Source organism: Leucopleurus acutus (assembly GCF_964270905.1).
Source record: "Leucopleurus acutus genome assembly, chromosome: 14".
NCBI classification, from domain to species: domain Eukaryota; kingdom Metazoa; phylum Chordata; class Mammalia; order Artiodactyla; family Delphinidae; genus Leucopleurus; species Leucopleurus acutus.
This window is the reverse complement of record NC_139156.1, coordinates 45,344,926-45,369,322: the sequence shown is the minus strand read 5'-3', so window position 1 is coordinate 45,369,322 and position 24,397 is coordinate 45,344,926. Positions and strand designations below refer to the sequence as shown.

Below are 24,397 nucleotides of genomic sequence, written 5' to 3'. Positions count from 1 at the left end.
TGTTTTGTGTTTAAATTTTGGGAGGGGTGGTGATAAGGATGTAGCCTTTTGTTTCTGATTAGGAAAGATTATATACTTACCATAAAAGATTCCAATCATTACAGAAGAGCACAAGAAAGAAAGAAAACATTTCATAATCCAGCCTCTTTGCATATATGCTTATTTGTGCAATTTTCCACACATTGATTAGCGTTATAATCAAGTCTGTTGCTACTTTCTTTTGCTCACCTGTGCCCCAGCCAGTTCCTTCCCAATGTTCCCAACCTGGTGACCTGTGTCCTTCTGCGACTCCCCATGCCCACAAGAGTATCTGGTCACATCTGTGGTGGGCCCTTTCCTTGCATTCAGTTGACATAGAAGAGATCGTATAATCTCTACCCTGTATCTTGCTTTCTGCTGTTAACTCATAGCTGACTCAGGTCAGCTGGGATAGATCTAATTTATTGGTTGTAAAGGTGGCGTAATAGTCCACGGTCTGGACATGAAAGGTCTCTGGAGGACAGGCTGCTTCAGAGGTGCCTGAGAGTGGTGAACAAGGTTCCTAGCTTGGCTTACTTCTCCATCACTTGTCCCTTCACCTTTTGCATCAGTTTCTGAAGCATAGGGCTTCTTTCTGATAACAGGCTGGGAGCTCCTTTGGAGGAGAGGTGCCCCAGAGACTGGGAGACTGGTGAGGCATGAACTTTGGAGCCAGAAGGCCTGGCTCGAGCCTCAGCTCTGCTGCTGACTACCCCTGTGCCTTGGTTTCCTTATCTGCTTAAAATGATCGGTAGCACTAGTGCCTGCCTACTCAGAGGGTTGTAGTGACAGTTACATAAATAAAGGTAGGTCCTGGTCTGAAACCCTGGTGGCCAAATGTTTCAGAATTCATAATTTTTAGGATTTTCGCAGTGTGTCCATTTCATTATGTGACACCTCTCTCCCCCTCTCTGGGTCTGGGGCAACACAATATTTTACACTCAAATATGTTCATATTTCTGCAGTGAAACATATGCATTTCATACTAAGTGAGAGAAAGCCTCTTAAATAGCCTCTCCTGTTGGTTCACAGCAAGCTTTGCTGCCAACGAATTTGCTACACATTTTTGGTAAGTCTAAGAGCTTTAGAATATTTTAGATTTCAGAATCCAAGGTAAGGGGTTGTGTGTAGGCAAACCCTTGCGATAGCCTTGGCGGTTAACATCTGGCAAAACTAGCTGCTATTACGCCCACGGCACCCAATGCCTGGTTCATGGCTGACTCAAAGTACTGTTTGCTGAGTGCTTGTCTGCCTTCCCCTTGGGGGCCCCTGTGCAGCCTCCCCCGTTCATGGACCCACACCTCATCCTGGCCCGGGTGTGGTTTCCTGCTGCCTGCATACCAGCTCCCACAGTGTTGCAGTGGCCTCCTTCTCCATCATCTCTGGTGGAGACAAGAACCCCGGGGCACATGAAGGGAGCATCCTAGGACGGGAACAGTCCCTGAACCCCATGGTCCCCTCTTGGCAGCCTCAGCTTCCAGCTCAGCTCACAGCCTCACTTGCCTGGGCTCTGCTGGCGTTTTGATTTGGGGCTGGTCACGACGCTGGGGTGGGGAGCCCAGTGTGCTATCCCAAGGCAGGTCCTCCTCAGAGCCAGGAAGTTCTCAAGGGTATCTTGGGGAGTGGAGCCCTTTCTGCCCATTGTGGTCAGCCCTCTCCAGGACTGGCAGGAAGCCCTAAGTTCCTGTTTTTCCTGTCTACCTGGAAAAGCCTTCAGCAGGACACTCAAGGCAGAGCTGCCTTCTCCTCCTAGAGCTTTGGTGGTGCCACCCAGGAAATCCTCCCTGAGCCCTGACTGCTGAGGGTAGAGCCGCCCGGGAAGAGAACAGGTCCCCTCAGCCTACCTGGATGGCAATGGGGACAATCTTGTTGGCCAGATTCTTGTACAGCAAGCAGATGGGCGCAGCAAGAAACTGCAGAGTGCAGGGGTCTGTTTTGTTGACATCGATGCCATCCAGCAGCTTGAAGTCCACGATGAAGATGTTCCCCAGCTGTAAGAGGCAAGAGGAAATACATGCAACACAGTTGCAGCCTGAGACGGACCCAGCAACCAGGCGCAGAGGGAGGGAAAGGGGGCTCTGGCTGCCCTGGCAACTCAGTGGAGCTCAGAAATTTATAAAGTTCTTGGTCCTCTAACTCAAAGGCTGACTGACATCAGTTTTCACAGGTTGCGGTGGGCTCAGTAAGGTGAAGGAATGGCAGTGGCTCTTCCGCACTTGCTGTACCCGAAGTCTGCCTGACCCTCGTGAAGGACGTTGAAAGATCACCCGGAAGGACACAGTTTAAGAAGAAGACAGTAGGCAGAGTTTAGATGAAATAGATGAGAGAAGTCAAATGCCAAGAGTGATGCTGCAGGACTCCACTTACAGAGAGTTCAAGCTGGGTAAACTCAGTGTCAGAGTCAGGACCAGGGTCACCCTTGAGAGGAGAGACGGAAAGGGGGCAGGTTCGCAGGTGGGAGGCTCTGAGGGGTGGGGTCTACAAAAGTAGGCGTCCACCGCGTCAGGAGGGGGTCGTCAGGGCCGGGGGAGGTCTTTAGAGGTGGGTCTTCAGGGGTGAGGAGGTCTACAAGGGCGGGGGGGGGGGAGTCTGCAAGGGTTGTGTGTGCTCTGTGTCCTGGTCTGAGGCTGGTGGCACAGCGGGGTAAGGTGCAAAGTCATTGGGCTTGCTGCCACTCCTGATTCGTGCCCTTTTCCGTGGATATCATACTTCAATATAAAACAAATATGCACCTGGGATTTGGGGAAGGTAGAAAGCCGCCCACCCCAGACTACACTTGAGTCCCCTAGAGGGAGCTTAAGCTGAGGGCCGCAAGGGCTCCTTTCGCCAGAGCTGGAAGAGTTCGGGTGCAGGACAAGCGGCGCTTCTTCTAAAGCCTTTTGTGTTTTAAGCTAGCAATGGAGGCAGGGGTTGCGGTCCGGCTGGGGAAGGGGGTCGGGTCTACAGTACGGTGGACACTGGTCAACAGGTGCTCAAGTCAGTTGCACGTCCACGACTCTGCCTACAGAGGGCGCGCGGGGGCCACTGTGCAAGCGCTTGAGGGGACCAAGGCACTAGAGAAGCTCAAAGCCTGGCCATCAATCTGCCTCCTTTTTTCGGACGCAGAGGACCCTGGCAGTTGTCTGACACCAGTGATGAGCTCCGAGCAGTCTGCTCGAGATGCATTCAGGGCAGGAGTGGGACAGGGTCGGGGAAGGAGGGGATGGTGCCCTCGGCCAGCCAGGGCAGATGGAAGTGGGGAGAGGCTGCTTCCAGGATAGCAAGTGATGGCCCCTTGGGACACCTTGGCCAGAAGTTGGAGACACTAGTCCCGGTGGGCACAGGGTTGGCTGGGCTTCTGTGATGGGCTGGACAAATGCCTTTCAGAGCGGATGTGGCCATCAGTGACCACTGTGCAGAAGAAATGGCTGCCGATCAAATCTCGAGCAGACCCAGGTTGTTTAACTTGATGAATGAAAGGCTAAAGGGAGGCCCTGGGAACCCGGGGGCCTGGGATTTGGGTCTGCATATGGGGCATTTCTCTGTTATTCCAGGCCACCTCCTCTCTCTGGGCCTCAGTTTCATCCTTCTAGAAAGTGAGAGCGCCAACCCTATCTCTCAGTTGATATTCTAGGTTCTGTAGAAGATGCTGGTGGTCTTGCTTGTCTGGTATTCCTGTCCTCTCCTTTTGGTCGACATAGTCCATTCTCCTGACCATAGCGATTGGTTCAGGGAATTATCCCAAGCTGGACCCATGACACTTGCTGGAAGTGTTGGGAAGCAGGGACTTTCTTTCTGGGATTGGGTAATGTTTGCTAAAATGGTGGAAGGTAAGTCTGAAGCTGTTGGTGGTCATCTTTACCTCCACAAAAGGACACCTTCCTAAGAAAAAAAATCCAACAGAGGCAGAGAATTGAGAAATGGAGAAATGATGCCAATGGATTATCTGAACCTTGGACCCAGCTATGCCTGAGCTAGTCGCTTTCCTTCTTCTTTTTAAAAAAATCATTTATTTATTTGGTTGCACCAGCTCTTAGTTGCGGCACGTGGGCTCCTTAGTTGTGGCATGCGAACTCTTAGTTGCGACATGCATGTGGGATCTAGTTCCCTAACCAGGGATCGAACCCGGGCCCCCTGCACTGGGAGCATATTGTCTTATCCACTGTGCCACCAGGGAAGTCCCCTTGCTTTGCTTCTTGCTGTTGCCTCAACCAATGCATTTCTTATGATTTTTGTGACTTGAAACTACAAAATCCTAATATAAAGTCTAAGAACTAAAACACTCTTGAAGAGTTGTGACGATGACTCAAAAACAACAGGGGTAGAATTTCTCTATTCATGTTGCAAAAAAATAATTGCATAGGTAAAGATTAAAAGAAAAAAACTTTGGAGTTTTAGTAGGCCACAAACTTAATGTAGATCATAAGATGCTGCCAAAGAGAAGTAGCAGAAATGACTGTGGGAATTAAGAACCATATTGTAGGGGATGGAGCGATGTATGTGTAAGAGATGGGTGGTGTGTGTGTAAGACTCCAGTCAATGGCGGCTATCGGATTATTGCTTCACCACCCAAACCACAGCTGAGCATCAAGACCATAACTCAAAGGAAAGGCGACCATTGTGGTGGCAAAGACTCCTGCGCGGAGGCTGTCCCCCTGCCAGGGTGGCTGGGTGCACAGATGGCTGCTCAGTCCCTTCCAGTTCTAGGATTCTCTGGCTTTTAAGATTCAGTGATTCTCTGATTTGAAGTTTGAAACCAACAGCACTGAATCAGCGTTACTACGTCCAGCAATTAAATCTACAGGGGAGAACTGCTGTGTGTGCCTGTCTACGTTGTCACCTGTCCACATGACCAGGTGGGGCAGGAGCCCTGCCTGGGGACTTCAGCTGGGCAGGTGGCCCTCCAGAGTCAGGTGGGCAGGGTGTGAGGGCTGGGAGGTCTGTCCACAGACGGCACTGACCATCGCTCTCTTTCTGGGGCCCCAAGCAAGACAGGGTGACTGGAAACAGCAGAAGGCCGCCTAGACACCTGGGGCAGGTGGCAGGAGGCCTGGTTATCCTGGCTCTAGTGGGAATGGGCCAACTGATGGGAGACTAAGGCCAGTTCTCAGAGCCTCCAGCTCCTGGCATGGAAGGCGGCTGACACTGAGTCCTACCAGAGGAGGAGCTTTGAACCCCTTTCTGTCTCAAGACTACAATAGTCTTGGAACTGGAGAGGGCAGACCCTGCAGACGAGGGCCAGGAGAGGGGCTGGGGAGAGGGTGAGGACGGAAGCAGAAGACCAACACTTCTAATTAGGAAGTCAAAAGTTCCATCAGTTTTCTCCTTTTTTTTTTTTTTTTTTTTTTTGATGCAAGGCTTGCTTTTTTCTCCAGTTTCTTTACCTTCGCAAGGTGGGTAACAACTGATGGTCCTGTGTGTAAAGCATCTCTCACAATGCCTGGCCCACAACAGGCCCTTAGTTAGAGGGAGCTCTTTTAATCATGATATTGATATTGAAAATATTGATATTATGCTCTAAAACCTGCACATCACGGGGAAATATCCCTCTCAATTCCTCCACCCATGCTGGACAAGACAGTTTTCATAAATGCTCAGGAAAAGGAAGAGGTCACTTCACTGAGGGCAGCCGATCTTGCCATCAGCCAGACAGATGAGCCTGGAGGTAGCAGCCTGGGGGCCAGCGAGCAATGGCCAGCTGGAAGTGGTTTCTGCCCAACAGAGTATGACCTGGCCACCTGAGCTGAGCCTCTGGCCCGGGCCACCATCTCCAGCCAACCAGGTTCTACCTCAACCTCCTGCTCCAAGGTGAGCTGCCGCTCCAGGCTGCACTCCACCATCTCTGTGGTAACCGGGAGATTCTCTGGCAGCTTCACGCAGCGCTGGATCAACACAGGGTTGCAGCCGTTCAGGAACTGGTAGCCAAACATTAAGTCTTCTTGCCAGTGATTCATAACCTGCTCTATGGAGGAGAGAATTGGAGCTCAGCCTGAGTTCTGAGCCGGGCTGAGGTCTTCCTGATGCTAACGGAGGGCCAGAGTCCTTGCCGGGTCCCCTCTCCCAGGCACTCAGTGGACAGCCCACCATGCCCAACTGCTTGAACACTAGGTCAGGCCATGACACCACCCCAATCCTCCCTGAGCTGGCCCTTAGTGGCTCAGAAGGTTCCTGGGGAACCCCTTTCTCAAGCACAAAAACAAAAATAGACAAATGGGATTGCATCAAACTAAAAAGCTTTCTGCACAGCAAAGGAAACAATCAACAGAGTGAAAAGACAACCTACAGAATCGGAGAAAATCTGTGCGAACCATATATCTGATAAAAGTTTAATCTTCAAAATATATAAGGAACTCCTACAACTCAATAGCAAAAACACCAATAACCCGATTAAAAAAGGGACAAAGGATTTTTTGTTTGTTTGTTTTTGCGGTACGCGGGCCTCTCACTGTTGTGGCCTTTCCTGTTGCGGAGCACAGGCTCCGGACGCGCAGGCTCAGCGGCCATGGCTCACGGGTGCAGCTGCTCCGCGGCATGTGGGATCTTCCTGGACCGGGGCACGAACCCATGTCCCCTGCATCGGCAGGCGGACTCTCAACCACTGCACCACCAGGGAAACCCTGGACAAAGGATTTGAACAGACATTTCTCTGAAGACGACATACAGATGGCCAGCAGGTATAGGAAAGAATGCTCAACATCACTAGTCACCAGTGAAATGCAAATGAAAACCACAGCGAGATAGCACCTCACACCTGTCAGGATTCTATTATTAAAAAAAAAAGACAAGTGTTGGTGAGGCCATGGAGAAGTTGGAGCCCTTGTGCACAGTTGGTGGGAATTCAGGATGCACAGCTGCTATGGAAAACAGTGTGGAGTTTCCTCGAAAAGTTAAAAATAGACCTGCCACATGATGCAGCAATCCCACTTCTGGGTATTTATCCCAAAGAATTGAAATCAGGATCTTGAAAAGATAGCTGCACCCTCATGTTCCTTGCAGCACAATTCATAACAGCCAAGATGTGGAAACCACCTAAATGCTCATCTGCAGAGGGATGAATAAGGAGAATGTGGTATATACATACAATGGAATACTATTCAGCCTTAAAAAAGATGGACATTCACAATATGTGACAGCATGGGTGAACCTGGAGGACATGATGCTAAGTGAAATAACCCAGTCACAGAAGGACAAGTACTGCATGGTTCCACTTATATGAAGCATCTGAATTAGTCCAGCTCAACAGAATCAAAGAGCAGCACAGTGTGGTGGTTGCTAGGGAGGGGCTGTGGGGAGTTACTAATCCATGGCGTGACGTTTCAGTTAAGATGAGTATGTTCTAGAGGTCTGTTCTACAACACTGTACCTATAGAAAAAGAAAAGAAAAAAAAAAAAAACCCAGGTCCTTGTGCCCAGGAAGCAGGGGCCCTAGGATGAGGGAGAAGGAGGGGAGCGGGGGGCACCCTGGGGAGGAGTTTGTGAAGGCAGTTTCCCCCCTTGCTTGTCTCCTTAATGTCTCCTAATCTTTCTGTTGCTGTGTGGTCCTTCCTGGGCCATCCCTGGCAGTTATGATGCTACTGTTCTACCAAATACATCCTAGTCCAAAGGAACCCACTGTTGCTTTCACGTAAATGCTTAAAAAACAAGCTAACTCCTGCCTTTTCTCTGTTCAGAAGCATCATAAATGATTGATTGATTTAAAGAAAAAGTGTTGATATTTATGAGACTTTCGATGGTGAAATGAGGTTGAGGGTGCTCAACAATGGACATCCAAGGAGGAGAAACCTCTGGCCATGAGGGTGATCCCCAGTGGAGCGTACTGTGTGGGTGCAGGCAGTGCTGGCCTGGGGCACAGGGAGGCCTCGTGCTGGAGTGGGTGGAGCAGCCCTTTCCCACGCCCAGGCAAGGCTCCCCAGCACCATAAGAGCCCCCAAAGCACACTCACCAGAAATAGTGTTGCTGATCCTGAGGAAGATTTTCTCAAAGTCAGCGAAGTCGCTCCAGGAAGACTGGAACATGTGCATGAAGCGGTTGATGAACAGGTTCTCCATCCTGCAGACCGAGACACGGCGGCGCCTCTGCACGCTCTGGCCTCACCTGCCCCTGCCAAGCCCCTCTGCACCCTGGTCTCATGGGGCCTCTAGGGGACGTGAACCCAGGGCAGCTCCAAGGGGGCAGCTGATTGGCCTTGTGGAAACCAGGACAGAAACTGGCACCCATGCCCATGCTCTTCCTTCTGCGTTTCCCCTAAGAAAGAGACCAGTCGCCTGTCCTCGACAGCAGTCTACAGTGCTCTCTTCCCATTCACACGGGCTCTGGTCTGTGCCTTCATTCATTCATTCATCAAACTTTTTGCTGCCCCAAATTGATGCAAGCTTCCAGGGACAGAGCACCGTTATCTCCTGTGTAGCTGCTCTCCCGAGTCTCCTGGATTTGGGGGGATAAGCCGTTTAGTGGAATTTAACCCTCATTTACTTTCTGCCTAACCTTGGCTCTTTGCCTTGTGCTGAGGAGTCCATATGCAAGGCCAGAGAGGGCAGCTGAGATGGATGCAGGTCAGCACAGAGTGTTAAGGGCCTGGCCGAAGATCCCAGCTCCATCTCTTCCCAGCCATATGGCCTTGGGCAAATCCCTAACCTTCTGTGCCTCAGTTTCCTCATCCATGAAACGGGTACAATAACTGTCCCTGCCTCACAGGGCTGACATGATATATAGAAAGCATTGATTTGTAAAATGAGTTCAACAAATATTAGCGACTAGTACCATGATTATCACTTACTGTTAATATTAACGTCTGCAGCCTTAAACTGTGGTGTTCTGGAGGGGCCAGTGGACAAGTTCACAATCCAGGCTACGGCACAGAACTTTGCCCTCCCCCTCCTGGGGTCCTTCTGCTTAATTCATTCATCCCTTTCTTCCTTCACACTCAGTTCACCTAAGAATCTTTGCGTCTGGCTCCTCTTTACTTCCTCTCCTCTCTGCCCTCCTTAAGTGCTCTCACCCAGGGCACTGTGTGTCACATCCTAGTGGCTGTAACTAAAGAGTCAGCTCTAAACTCCCCTGATCTCGCTGAAGCATCTGACAACCAACCCCTTTTTCCTTGACACTAAAATGCTGACCCCCATGGACTTCATCCCTGCTTCAAACCCCCATGGTCCTGCACTGCCCCCCCCCCAGTAAAGGCTGGGATCCTTGCCCAACTCTCTGCGTTGGCAGCCTCAGCTCCACTTCCCTACACAGGTCCCCACTCTGGTCCTCCTGGATCACGGCGTTCTCACCGCCCTGAAAGCCATCCCCTCCACTCCTCCAATCAGCGTGGTGAACTCCTATGCATCCTTCAAGACCCAGGTTGGGCTTCTCTCTTAGAAAGCTTTTTTCTGATGCTGCCTCCTCAGAGCTTCCTCCCTGCCTCAAGTTTTCCCAGTGCTCTTTTCCAAAGGAATATCTACCACATGCTATCGTGATGAGCTGTCCATAGCTTGGTCTCCACTAGACTGTGAGCTTCTTGGAGCTGGGACCAAGGGACCACTTTTGATTCATCTCAGGCCCCCACCCTCAGGAGCTCAATTTGCATTTGTCAAAGGACAAGCAGCAGGTAGCCTCCTCTGGGCCAGCTCTCCTGGGAATGGAAGAAGCCCAGAAGAGCCAGCAAACAGGCAGTAACAGAGCCTGAGAAGGTAGCTCCCTGGCCAGTCTCCTTCCTTGGGCTCAGGAATGAGGACAAAGTCCTCGCAAGCATCCAGAATGGAGATACTAGATACTAGGTCTACACTGTGCTAGCCCGCACCGCAGAGGCACTGCCTACATGAGTTCATTTAAATCTCATAACAGTTCTAGCAGTTAGGCAGCACCAGCCTCATTTTATAGGAAGGAAATGGGTCAAAAAAACTTAAATAACTCTCCCAAGACGGCGCAGCTAGAGTCAGAAACAATCGCTGCTCTCCAGGCTCTAAATAAGGTGACCTTTTGCTTTTAAAGGGTAATTAGAGATGAGTTGATACTTGTTGCTATACTTTGAATAGATTAATAGGTTTTCTTCCCCCAGGAAAGCAAAGTATAACCTTGCTACCCCGAGTGTGGTTGGTGGGCCAGCAGCATCAGCACCGCCAGGATGGCATTAGAAATGCAGATTCTCAGGCCCCACCTCAGCCTTCCCTAATCAGAAACTCTAGGGGTGGGTCTCTAAGTCCAGATTTTAACAGGCCCTCCAGGGGATTCTGATGCAAGCTATAACTTGAGAACCATTGTTGGAAAGGTTGCAATGTTTTCCAAATTAATTTAACTATAAAGCAAGCCCTTTTTAAAGGAAACATTATGATTTGTGTTAACTTATACCTTTATTTTATGATCCATTTTTAACAAAAAACTGCTACTTTAGCAAATATAAGTAAAAATTTCCAGGTCTAACTTTTAGGTGGGAATTTTATTCCCCCTACATTTTCCCCAACAAATATATTTTCCAATGGGACACATCTCTGATTCTGTAACAGAATTCAGCATAGGTACATAGGGTTGATATACAGACATACAGGGATCGGTTAGAACTAGGAGGAGATGACTTTAACGATTACCAAGGAGATCCAAGGATTTGGGTAGCATTCGGGAAGTTAAAGGGGAGAATCCTATTTTCTGAGTGCTTTGGTGATGTGGAGCCAACTTGTTTCTGAGCTGGGGTGACAGTAGGAGGGTGTGGGGACTTCTTCCCGCAAAACTCCTGGCTTTGGCTTCCAAAGTCAAAAGAACAAGTTCCCTCGGCTTCCCTGCTCCCGTGCCATCATCTCTCCCTCTCTCGCTCTCACCCCAGCCCTCCTCATGGGCAAGGAAGCCCATCTTTTCTCTCTAGCTTCCTGCTCTTCATCGTGGGGCCTGCTCTTTCCTTCTCTATGCCACCAGCTCCTTTCAAAGAGCTACCATTCATGTAATTTTGTCTGACTTCACGCAAGCAGTGGGTGACTGGTCTATGGGGCTGGAGCAGGGGTGGGAAGACTTATTGCCTTCGGACCACACTCTGCTCCCTGTCCCCAAACAAAGCCTCTATCTGGCCCTCGACCCCCTCTCCCCCGTCCCTTGCAGGGCTCCCAACCTTGCTTGGCCTCAATGCTCCCTGAAGCCTCTCTGCTTAGCCCCGGGCCTACCCATCCCACTCTACCCTTGGCCTCACTATCGGAGGCCGGACAGGGCTCTGAACGTCAACATGCCCCCTGACTGCACTCATCTTCCTCTTCACCACTTCTTGTCCAGCTTTCCTTTCTGATGATCACCCCACTCTGCCTATAAGCCAGATGTACAGTGTCAAGGGTGCCTTGGGTTCTCCCCTCGGCCTCTCCCCATTTTGACCTGAATTTCAACTGGATCCCGGGACATCCACACCACATCCCGAAGTCCTCTCTACTCTCCTGTTCCCTGTCTTTGTTTTTTCCCAGTGCTGGGCTCGCTCATCTGACCCTCAAAGGCTGCCAGGTCTAACTTCTGCAATGTGGCTCTGATTTCCCTCACCTCTCCCTGTTTCTCATCCAACACTGCAAATCCAGACCCCAAGGAGAAGGACGCCCCTCCAAGGAGCTGCCCCCCGCACCCCGATCTCATCTGATGAGAAATGTCCGGTGGGTGAGAACCCAAGCACCCTGGTCTGGTCACCTCTCCCGAACTCAGTCACATTTCTGCACTGTTCTCCTCTACTGGGAAGGAAGCTCTCTTTCTCAATTTCCTTTGAAGAGAACATTCCCTTACCAGTCCCGCCAACCTCCTGCAATCAAAGCTCCAGGCTGCAAACGGCGAGTGGTGATTAAACAGATAAGCTGCTCCTCCTTTGACGACAACATGAAATTTCACCACCCACGTGGTTCTGTGAGGAGGCCCAGCCACACCCAGCCTTTACATGTGATGCTCCCTCTGCCAGAGCATCCGAGTCCTGCTTCTCCAGGCTCCCAACCGTCTGGTTAGCTGCAAGGCCAGGCTAGGTGTCCTGCTGTGAAGCCTTCCTGGACCCCATAATGAGATAACACCAAACAGAGGAAGGGTCCCTCTATGAGCCCTTGAGGGCAGAGGTCGATCTGAGGGAACAAGTGCTCAGCAGGTGATGCTGGAGAAGTGGGTCCTGGCTGGCCTGACCTCATTACTGGGAATGAATGAAGACTAATGCTGTCTTTAGGGAGAACCTTCTCTGTGCAGGGTTGACATATGTGGTTCCTTAATATTCTCACAACAGCCTGGAGTGGGAGCTATGGTCTCATTTTTTAGATGAAGACACCAAGTCTTAAAGAAGTTCACCAGCTTCCTTAGGCTCACCTTCCACTGGCCCAGAGCCCTCTCCCATGAGTCCCTCATCTCCCGGGGTGGGGTCCCTCTGACCTGCTTCCCTGAGGCCCAGTCCCCTTGACTCATCCTCCTCAAATGCAGAGGCTGTGTCTCTTCTCTCCTTCTTAGGACCACATGGTCCTTGGTTCACTGTGCCAACAGAGCTGGTGCTCAGCTGACCACCCCAGCTGGGCTGTGCCAGGTGGGGCTGAGGGCCCATCTCAGGATTTCTTTGCTCTGGTCCTGCCAAATAGTTTGCAGCTCAAGGGGCCAAGTAACATGGAAGATGTAGAGAAAGATGGGCTATGGTATTGCTGGAGAGATGGTGGCCTGTGTGGCCCATACTGGGGAGCACAGGGGAGGAAGTCTCCCTCAGACCTGGGGCTTCTAGGAGCTTCTGGGAGAAGGGGCACCTTATTCCAGTCCTGAAAAATGATGAGTTGGACTTGGCCAGGCAAAGAAGGGAAAAAGGGCATTTGAGGCAGAGAAAACAGCGAGGCAAAGACAAGGGGACACGAAGACCCCCAGCTCTGGACACACATGGCTGGGGTGTCCTGTGCATCTGGGGGCAAGAGAGAAGGCTGGGCAGAGACCCCTGTGGTTGGGGTAATCACTGAAGGATTTTAGGTAGGCGAGTCAAAGAATTATATTTGCTTTGTAGAAGGAGCCGCCAACAAACTATACATGTACTTGAGAATGAACTTCCAATTTCTGTGTGGGATGGAGCCTGGGGAAGCAGGTAGAAGAATGTTCCTGAACATTCTGGGGAGACATGGCGGAGCTGAGAAAGGAGGACATGCACACTGAGACCCAGGGGATGGACATGATCCCACATTCACCTGGATGGAGGGTGAGGCCAAGGGAGGCATCAAGGCCAGCAGTTTCAATCCTGGTTGCACAATAGAATCCCCCAAGGAGCTTCTAAAATATACTCATGCCTGTGCTGCAAATGCTGGCATAACAGCCTGGCTGCAGTGAGGTGGCACGGAGTCTTAATATTAAATGCACAGTCAGGACGGAGAACCACTGATCTAGGATGCTGTTGGCTATGATGGGGATACGTGAGAAGGAAAAGGTAAGTGTGTGATTGTGTGTGTGTGTGTGTGTGTGTGTGTGTGTGTGTGTGTGAAGTGAGGGCCTGTGAGGTGGCCACAAAGGCCACACTCAATTCATTTTGAAAGGGTTTACTGAGCACCTATCCTGTGGCAGCTGCTGTGCTGGGATCCTGAGATAAAAGATGACAATGACCTAAGGAACACTGAGCAGACATAAGAAAGGCACAGCCTGGCTTTCACTCCACCATCCCTCCATCCACCATCCACTATCCATCCCTCCACTCACCAACCATCCATCCATCCATCCATCCACTCCCCCACCATTACTAAGCAGAGGTGGCACTACTCCCCAAAGCAGTATCATCTCCTCTGACCTTGCTGCCTCTCTATCATTATCCTTTTCTCTCCAAACTGCCCCTTTTACAAGGGCCTTCTGTCCTTCTTGTATCATCCTGGTCTGGACTCTGCTCTCCTAAAGCCACATGGCTTTGACTCAATAATGCTAACCCCTGGGTAGGAAATGAGACATATGATTGCCCTGATGTTTCCAGGGAGCCAGATGTCGGGTACTGCTGCATTACTAATCTAGTGATTTGGTTTTAATTTTACTCTCCATTTGATCTCAATAGTAGCAGGGAAGAAAATCCCCAGTTTTGAACCCCAATAGACCTGGATTCAAATCCTGGTTTTGCCAATTCCTGCTGAAACGACCTTAGGCAAATTCCTTGGCCTGGACCTGGCAGAGCCTCAGTTTACTTACCTGGAGATGGTTAAAAACAGTACCTATTTCCTGGGGTTGCTGTGAAGGTTAAAACAGACGATTCTATACAGAAAGCACCCACACCTACAGCCTGGCACTTTGTAGAGGCTTATTAAGTGTCAGGCCCTTATTACTTCCTCCCTCCCATGGAGATGCAGCCTCAGGGAGACAAATGCATCCCAGTCTCTGTGATGTGAGGGGATTCCCTGCGGAGTCTGATTGTGAGGCTGTGTGTGTGTGTGTGTGTGTGTGTATGTGTGTGTAGGGTTTTTCTCAAATGCCCCAAAGAGGAAGGCCTGAGTGTGTGGCCTCCCACCCTTTCTTTACAGTTCGACCAAATGAGGCAACTTCTTGAGTGGAGCAGCTACGCAGGTAAGCAAATGCTGCCACAGAAGCTAACTGGGTTAGTGCTTCTCCACCTGTCTGCCTCCTGGTTATGCCAACCCAAGGCCAGCGCCCACCCTGGGAGACTCTCACCCTGGTGGTAGGGGGTGCTGGGCACCGGGAGGTGCTGAATCTCCTCAGGGCCGTCCAAGGCTTGGTCAGGTTGCATGACCACGGATTTAGGGTTTTCCAAATTTGCATGATTGTGAGAATTCCCTGAAGTATCAGAGGACAGATTCAAATGCCCCTCCACTAGCCCTGAGGTAGGGCTGGGGCTCCGTGTTGGTAATGAGCACCCAGGGAGTCTTTGAAAACCGTGTAATAATTCAGCCACCAAGAAGGAGCACAGGACTCGGATCTCTGCCGTTTATTAGCAGGGGCTCCTGGGCAAGGTATTGTACTTCCTTATTCCATGTATTCCTCAACTGCAGAATGGGGATAAGATCTGTGCCTGCCTCGTGGGGTTGTAGTGAAAGACGAACGGGGATGCATGTAAGTGATCAGCACAGGCATGTTGGTCATGATGACTGCAATGCCCTACCAGCTGGGTGACATCCTGGACACTGTTTACCCTTGAACTAGCCCAAGGGGAGATGAGCTGTGGATGGGGATGGGGCACTCCAAGTAAAGACCTCCACTCCGGGCTGAAAACAGCTGTTTGGTGTCTGGAGTCCTACAGTCTGTAAATTTGTTTAGATACAGGTTTCCCTGTGATTTGATTGTGCATTGAGGATCCATGCTATTGCCGAGATATAATCAAACGATTTGGGGAGAGTTGCTCGGCTGAGCTGATCCCCCAGCCCAAGGCCACCACAAGGGGAGGAATGAGGGTTCCATCTCCGGCCCCAGCCGCTGGAGGGCTGCCCAGCATCCTCAAGTTCTTGAACACTTACGCTTTAGAGTAGTTCAGAACAAAGTCTACTCCCTTCTCACTATCGAACTGGATATCTCTGGGTAAATCCTTGTGGCATTTGGCATCGATACTCAAGGGGAAGCCAGGGTTCCACTCCATCCATCTGAGCGTGAAAAGGAAGGAGAAGAAAACTGGGTTAAATGTCTGGCTTTTGGGTTGGGCCCTCAGGCTGAAGGCTGCCTGTGTGGTCTGAGGATGTGCCCATAAGGTCACCATGCTTTAGCTGAGCGTGTCCCTGGCGAGGTACTGGGATGCCTCCCAAGGCTGGTGTCCCCCCACCTTGCTGTGCCCTGAGTCTCAAAGTGGGAAGCCTGAGGTTCCCTAAACCTGAAGCTGGGATTACAGCAGAGGGGTGCTGAATGGTAGGTGCACACCAGTGTGTACAGAGAGCATCAGAAGACCTCATTTATTTGAGGTGACATTCAAGGGCGATGTCTCCCCAGCACAGAGCTGCCATGCTGGCCCCTGGAGCTGGAAGTGGTTAAGGTTGCCCCATCACACTTGACCTAGACATCCAACATCCTACCAGCTTGGTCATCACCCCTGTATTGTGTGTGGTGGTCAAGGGAAAAAAGGGGACAGCGGTCATGCCTTCCCAAAGGGGGCATGAGTCAGCAGGGAGGTTGGGTGAGGACCTCCAGGCACAGACTGATGCCAATAGCAGATTCAGAGATTGTTATAATCAAAACAGCTCCCCGGGACTTCCCTGGTGGCACAGCGGTTAAGAATCCGCCTGCCAATGCAGGGGACATGGGTTCGAGCCCTGGTCCAGGAAGATCCCACATGCCTCAGAGCAACTAAGCCCGTGCACCACAACTACTGAGCCTGCACTCTAGAGTCCATGAGACACAACTACTGAGCCCACGTGTCACAACTACTGAAGCCCGCGTGCCTAGAGTCTGTGCTCCGCAACAAGAGAAGCCACCACAATGGAGAAGCATGAGCACCATAAAGAAGAGTAGCCCCCGCTTGCCGCAATTAGAGAAAGCACGCACGCAGCAAAGAAGACCCAATGCAGCCAAAAATAAATAAATAAAATAGATAAATTAAAAAAAAACAAAAATAACCAGCTCCCCTCAAAGACAGGCCGTGCACTCTACCCCACCAAAATTTTTAGAGCCTGGTGTCCTTAAAATTTATCCTGTAGTATTGGGTATTTAAGTTTGTTTTTTTAAATTTTACTTTTCTTTTTGTTTATTGAAAAACCAAACCAAACCAAACCAAATGAAAAATCTGTTAGTTTCTTTTAGGGTGGGGAGAATGATCTTTTATTTATTTAAATGATCTCACATTTGTTTAAAAACCAAAATTTACATTCTGGGATTTCAGCTTTTCCATTTGTATTCCTTTTTTTTTTTTTTTTTTTTTTTTTTTGCGGTACGCGGGCCTCTCACTGCTGTGGCCTCTCCCGTTGCGGAGCACAGGCTCCGCACGCGCAGAGTCAGCGGCCATGGCTCACAGGCCCAGCCGCTCCGCGGTATGTGGGATCTTCCCAGACCTGGGTACGAACCCATGTCCCCTGCATCGGCAGGCGGACTCTCAACCACCACACCACCAGGGAAGCCTGTATTCCTTTTTAATCTAATCTCTCTTATAAGAGGGAAGTAAAACACTGAGAGTTTAGGTCGTTAAAAAGTCTTAGGACATGGAAGCAACCTGAATGTCCAACAACAGAGGAATGGATAAAGAAGATGTGGTCCATACATACAATGGAATATTACTCAGCCATAAAAAGAACAAAATAGTGCCATTTGCAGCAATATGGATGGACCTAGAGATTGTCACACTGAGTGAATAAGTCAGACACAGAAAGACAAATAACATATGATGGCGCTTATATGTGGAATCTAAAAAAAAGGGTACAAATGAACTTATTTACAAACAGAAGTAGAGTCACGGATATAGAAAACAAACATGGTTACCAGGGGATGGGGGGGAGGGATAAGCTGGGAGATTGGGATCGACATACACACACTATTATATATAAAATATATAACTAATAAGAACCTGCTGTATAGCACAGGGAACTCTACTCAGTACTCTGTACTGGCCTATTTGGGAAAAGAATCTAAAAAAAAAGGAGTGGATATAGGTATACGTATAACTGATTCACTTTGCTGTACACCTGAGACTAACACAACATTGTAAATCAACTATACTCTAATAATTATTTTTTAAAAGTCTTAAGGCCCTTTAATATCATCTTGTACTTTTATTGTCACAAAAATTCCACAATGTTTTTTGAGGTATCCTGTTGGCCCAGTAAGCCTCTCATTAGTATCATTAGAGGTGAACAGGAACTGGATATGATCACTCAAAATGCATTTTGAAAAGCGTTTTCTGTTGTATAGAACCTACATTTCTCGCTGTTAGTTAGTTTACTAACAACGTTCTCTTTTCCTAGACATTAAAAAAACCTTCTATTTTTGTTGTCTGTATTAACACCAATGCTGGATTAACATTAACCAGGGTAAAAATGTGGATGAATGCACAAACGTCAATTAATTTATTGACTTTTTTCCCTTTGTTTTAGAAAATGATTTATGGTATCTCCAATATATGTGTAAAATTGAGGCAGTCATCTGGTAGCCCCACTGGTATTAACTGTCGATTACTTAATTACTGTTGGTCAAATCAATTTAAATATTCCTAACCATCTTTTCCTAGCCACTGGGAAGTAGGGCTCTAATTAATTTGAAGAGCTGAGTAGAGCTGGATTTCTTCAGTATGGAAGCACTGAACCCAATGAGGAGAGATGGGCCAGCAAATACATTCACGTTTTCTTAAGGGTAGAGTTTACTTGGAGCACATTTCAAGACCCCACCTTCCTGCTGACCCCCAGCCTCCAAAGTGCCCCACCTCAGGAGGTCAGGAGACAATGGCCTCTCACTGCATGGAGACAGCACAGTTTGCCAGCTAGTTTACTACTGGCGCCTGAAACCAACACCTATGTTCCTTCCACTGCAGGCACTGTTGCCTGAGAGGCCTGACAGGCTGATCTGCACAGGGGCCAAAGGCCTCATACTCACAGATAAATAGGCAAAGAAAAAAATCATACTCCATTGGAAAGACCAAATTGAACAACCAGGCAGAAGGAAGGAAGGAAGAAGCAGAAAAGACATTTAATTTTAAAAAGAGAGAGAGAGAGAGAATTCTTAAGGAGATGCAATTAGAATCTAAAAAGACTTTCTGCAACCACAAAACATGATTTCGGAATTGAATATTCCATAGAAAAATGGAAAAGAAGAGTAATAGTCACTGTGAGATCTGATTGGTCTCCTGGAAGACAAAATCTGTTCACTCAGTAACTAATTATTGAGTGCCTGTTATGTGTCAAACACTGCTCTGTGACAAATGGAAGGAAATGTAACACAAATACACAAAGAAGTGGAAGTCATGGAAGAAAACATAGGAGACATGAAAACCAGATATAGAAGGTTTGATGTGCAGAGAGAGTTCCAGAGGAGAGACAGGGATACATGGAGAAGTAAAAACCAAAGAAATAGGAGAAAAACTTCCTTAAGCTGAAGGGACCTCAATTTTCTGAGTAAATCCTAGGCAGAAAAAAGAAAGAAAGGAAAAAAAAAGACATTCTTAGGGCTTCCCTGGTGGCGCAGTGGTTGAGAGTCTGTCGATGCAGGGGACACGGGTTCCTGCCCCAGTCCAGGAGGATCCCGCGTGCCGCGGAGCGGCTGGGCCCGTGAGCCATGGCCGATGAGCCTGCGCGTCTGGAGCCTGTGCTCCGCAACGGGAGCGGCCACAACAGTGAGAGGCCCGCGTACCGCCAAAAAAAAAAAAAAAAAAAAGACATTCCTAGATATATACTGATTAAATTGTAAAATGTCAAAGAAGAGAATGATGTGGAGACGGAGCGGGGATTGAGAAAGGGAAAGAGAGAGAGGAGAGATGGTTCCACAAACTCACAAGCTTCTGGGAAAAGGAAAATAACAAAACTATCACTAGGTTTCTCATTTGCCATACTGAAAATGGGGAGATAGTGTAAGGTGTTTACAGACTTTTTTACATAATCATTTAAGCCTCTTATATCAAGTATGGACGCAGACATTATATTACCTGCATATATTACTCACCCTTTCATATATTAATTGAACAAGTTCAGCCAAACAAAAATGACATTAGAATAAACAAAGAAGTTCCTAAATATAGTAAAGAGTGTTTATTAGAAAACAATAGCAAATATATTGAACAAATAAAAATATCAAAGGCATTTTCTCAAAAATCAAGACCCAGAAAGGATGTTCATCCTTGCTACTGTTACTTTGTTTTGGCAATAAGAAAAAATTATCAGTGATGTAATAAGGTAAACTAAGAGACAAAAGTATCATCATTTATGTAATACGATCAAATAACTGGGCAATTAAAAAGACTCACTTAAAAATAGAGACAATATTAGGCTTCCCTGGTGGCGCGGTGGTTTGGAATCCGCCTGCCAATGCAGGGGACATGGGTTCGAGCCCTGGTCTGGGAGGATCCCACATGCCGCGGAGCAGCTGGGCCCATGCACCACAACTACTGAGCCTGCGCTCTAGAACCCGCGTGCCACAACTACTGAAGCCTGTGCGCCTAGAGCCAGTGCTCTGCAACAAGAGAAGCCACCGCAACAAGAAGCCCGCACCGCAATGAGGAGTAGCCCCTGCTCGCCACAACTAGAGAAAGCCCGCGCACAGCAACCAAGACCCAACACAGCCATAAATAAATAAATTTACAGAGCACTGGCTCTAGGCGCACAGGCTTCAGTAGTTGTGGCACGCGGGCTCTAGAGCGCAGGCTCAGTAGTTGTGGTGCATGGGCCCAGCTGCTCCGCGGCATGTGGGATCCTCCCAGACCAGGGCTCAAACCCATGCAAAGTTACAAAGAAAAAGAATATATACATTAAGAAAGTAAAAAGCTAAAACCTGTGACAAAAGCAACTGAAGACAAATGATACACACTATACATATAACAAAGGGATACAATCTTAATATATAAAGAGCTGCTTTAGATTAATAATAAACCCACAGGAAAATAAAGCACATAAATAGGCAATGCAGAGGCTAAAGCCATCAGTGGTCTGGGTATGCAGATTAAGACAGCAGCGGCTCTTACTTAAGGATTCCTGGATTGTTAAAAATTTAAAAGATTGATGTTATCAGGTATTAGTGAACGTATGGGTAATAGTATATTTTTACATACTTTTGGTGGGCTTGAAAATTACTGTAAAGTTTAGGGAAGGGAATTTGGTCATTCTTTTTTTTTCTTTAAACATCTTTATTGGAGTATAATTGCTTTACAATGATGTGTTACTTTCTGCTTTATAACAAAGTGAACCAGCTATACATATACATATATCCCCATATCTCCTCCCTCTTACGTCTCCCTCCCTCTCACCCTCCTATCCCACCCCTCTGGGTGGACACAAAGCACCAAGCTGATCTCCCTGTGCTATGCAGCTGCTTCCCACTAGCTATCTATTTTACATTTGGTAGTGTATATATGTCCATGCCACTCTCTCACTTCGTCCCAGCTTACCCTTCCCCCTCCCCATTTCCTCAACTCCATTCTCTACATCTGCGTCTTTATTCCTGTCCTGCCCCTAGGTTCTTCAGAACCATTTTTTATATTTTTTAGATTCTATATATATGTGTTAGCATACAGTATTTGTTTTTCTCTTTCTGACTTACTTCACTCTGTATGACAGTCTCTAGGTCCATCCACCTCACTACAAATAACTCAATTTCATTTCTTTCTATGGCTGAGTAATATTCATTGTATATATGTGCCACATCTTCTTTATCCATTCATCTGTCGATGGACACTTAGGTTGCTTCCATGTGCTATTGTAAATAGAGCTGCAATGAACACTGTGGTACATGACTCTTTTTGAATTATGGTTTTCTCAGGGTATATGCCTAGTAGTGGGATTGCTGGGTCATATGGTAGTTCTATTTGTAGTTTTTTAAGGAACCTCCATACTGTTCTCCATAGTGGCTGTAGCAATTCACATTGCCACCGGCAGTGCAGGAGGGTTCCCTTTTCTCCACACCCTCTTCAGCATTTATTGTTTGTAGATTTTTTGATGATGGCCATTCTGACTGGTGTGAGGTGATAACTCATTGTAGCTTTGATTTGCATTTCTCTAATGATTAGTGATGTTCAGCATTCTTTCATGTGTTTGTTGGCAATCTGTATATCTTCTTTGGAGAAATGTCTATTTAGGTCTTCTGCCCATTTTTGGATTGGGTTGTTTGTTTTTTTGATATTGAGCTGCATGAGCTGCTTGTATATTTTGCAGATTAATCCTTTGTCAGTTGCTTCATTTGAAAATATTTTCTCCCATTCTGAGGGTTGTCTTTTCGTCTTGCTTATGGTTTCCCTTGCTGTGCAAATGCTTTTAAGTTTCATAGGTCCCATTTGTTTTTGTTTTTATTTCCATTTCTCTGGGAGGTGGGCAAAAAAGGATCTTGCTGTGATTTATGTCATACAGTGTCCTGCCTATGCTTTCCTCTAAGAGTTTTATAGTGTCTGGCCTTACATTTAGGTCTTTAATCCATTTTGAGTTTATTTTTGTGTATAGTGTTAGGGAGTGTTCTAATTTCATTCTTTACATGTAGCTGCCCAGTTTTCCCAGCACCACTTATTGAAGAGGCTGAATTGTATTGTATACAATTGAAGAATTGTATATCCTTGTCTCCTTTATCAAAGATAAGGTGACCATATGTGTGGGTTTAACTCTGGGCTTTCTATCCTGTTCCATTGATCTATATTTCTGTTTTTGTGCCAGCACCATACTGTCTTGATTATTGTAGCTTTGTAATATAGTCTAAAGTCAGGGAGCCTGATTCCTCCAGCTCCATTTTTCTTTCTCAAGATTGCTTTAGCTATTCAGTGTCTTTTGTGTTTCCATACAAATTGTGAAATTTTTTGTTCTAGTTCTGTGAAAAATGCCTTTGGTAGTTTGATGTGATTGCACTGACTCTGTAGATTGCTTTGGGTAGTATAGGCATTTTCACAATGTTGATTCTTCCAATCCAAGAACATTGTATATCTCTCCATTTGTTTGTATCATCTTTAATTTCTTTCATCAGTATCTTATAGTTTTGTGCATACAGGTCTTTTGTCTCCCTAGGTAGGTTTATTCCTACGTATTTTATTCTTTTTGTTGCAATGGTAAATGGGAGTGTTTCCTTAATTTCTCTTTCAGATTTTTCATCATTAGTGTATAGGACTGCAAGAGATTTCAGTGCATTAATTTTGTATCCTGCTACTTTACCAGATTCATTGATTAGCTCCAGTGGTTTTCTGGTAGCATCTTTAGGATCCTCTATGTATAGTATCATGTCATCTGCAAACAGTGACAGTTTTACTTCTTCTTTTCTTATTTGGATTCCTTTTATTTCTTTTTCTTCTCTGATTGCTGTGGCTAAAACTTCCAAAACTCTGTTGAATAACAGTGGTGAGAGTGGGCAACCTTGTCTTGTACCTGATCTTAGTGGAAATGGTTTCAGGTTTTCACCATTGAGAATGATGTTGGCTGTGGGTTTGTCATATATGGCCTTTATTATGTTGAGGTAAGTTCCCTCTATGTCTACTTTCTGGAGTGTTTTTATCATAAATGGGTGTTGAATTTTGTTGAAAGCTTTTTCTGCATCTATTGAGATGATCATATGGTTTTTCTCCTTCAATTTGTTAATATGGTTTATCACATTGATTGATTTGCGTATATTGAAGAATCCTTGCATTCCTGGGATAAACCCCTCCTGATCTTGGTGTGTGATCCTTTTCACGTGCTGTTGGATTCTGTTTTCTAGTATTTTGTTGAGGATTTTTGCATCTATGTTCATCAGGCACTGAAACCAAATCAATATACAAATGGAAAACAAGCTGAATGTCCATCAATAGGAGAATGGTTGAATAAGTTATGGTACCTTCACATAAAGCAAGAAATATGTGGCAGTTTAAGGACAAGGGAAACAATGAGATACTGTTGCACACACATTAGATTGAGAAGGATGCAAATGTCTCAAAGTGCAAAGTGGGTCAGTGATGTAGGGAAACAGCAACCCAGGAACAGCTCTTAGGGTGAAAATTGGCAGAATCCCTTTAGAAAACAGTCGGCAATATTTAGAAAACTTAACACGTGGTCTGCAAACTTTGGTGTCTACTCCTAGGGATGTTCCCTAGAAAAACTCATTCAGGAGAGCACCAAGAGACAAGACATATGTGGAAGCTTATTGTGGTGTGGCTTGCAACAGCCAGAAATTAAAGACCACCCACACGTCCACCAGCAGGGAAGTGGGTGAACACAGTGGTTTACTTACATGGTGGTGCACTACACAGAAGCTAAAATGAATGGATGACACCTATCTGTGTCAACTGGCTGCTCTTTAAAACAGAATGACCACTGGAAAAAAAGCAAGTCACAGAATGATTAGGTTAAATGATGTAGATTAGACGAAAACACATTCTGCTGCATGTGTGTGTGTGTACCACGCAGGTATATGCAGTCATAGTGAGAGAACATGGATGCTGGGTTATGACCTGTGTGGGATTCTCCATGTCCCTGCCTGGCTGATTGAGTGACGAGAGCCAGCTGGACTTGCCAGCTTTTGACATACTGGAGATTATTCTTAGTTGTTACTTCCAAACTCTAATCTGGAAGCCTGTGAGTTCATATGAAAGAGGAACTATAAGAATATGCAGACGGTGCAAAATTCAGTGTTTCCTGAACGGAAGCAGAGGAGGAGGTCTGAAAAGGACAGATGAGTAGAAGGAGGAAGAAACGATGATTAGATCTAAGAAAGGGGCAGACTATCTCACCAGAAAACCTTCTGCCCCATTCCCTAGACCCTGCCAGAGCCCCGTCTCTGTAAAACCAACACACCACTGAATCCACCTCTCCCTGGGGAAGGGGTGTTTCTCAAAGGGTGCTGCATGGAGCAATCGTTCTACACGATGTTAAGAGTCGTATGTCAAATTCTCTTGGGACACACTGGG

At 47.3% G+C, this 24,397-nt stretch overlaps 1 protein-coding gene across 4 annotated transcripts in view; it reads right to left on the bottom strand.

The window, feature by feature from the left end:
- Positions 1-24,397, bottom strand: part of ALOX5 (arachidonate 5-lipoxygenase) — a gene marked incomplete at both ends in the record, with an annotated part of 53,139 nt that overhangs the window by 9,553 nt on the left and 19,189 nt on the right. For all 4 annotated transcript variants that reach the window (XM_082853869.1, XM_082853872.1, XM_082853870.1 and 1 more), the window contains 4 exons: positions 1,863-2,009; positions 5,787-5,959; positions 7,940-8,046; positions 15,384-15,506. In XM_082853869.1, coding sequence (XP_082709995.1) covers positions 1,863-2,009; positions 5,787-5,959; positions 7,940-8,046; positions 15,384-15,506 — 550 coding nt within the window. The remainder of the gene's footprint in view (positions 1-1,862; positions 2,010-5,786; positions 5,960-7,939; positions 8,047-15,383; positions 15,507-24,397) is intronic.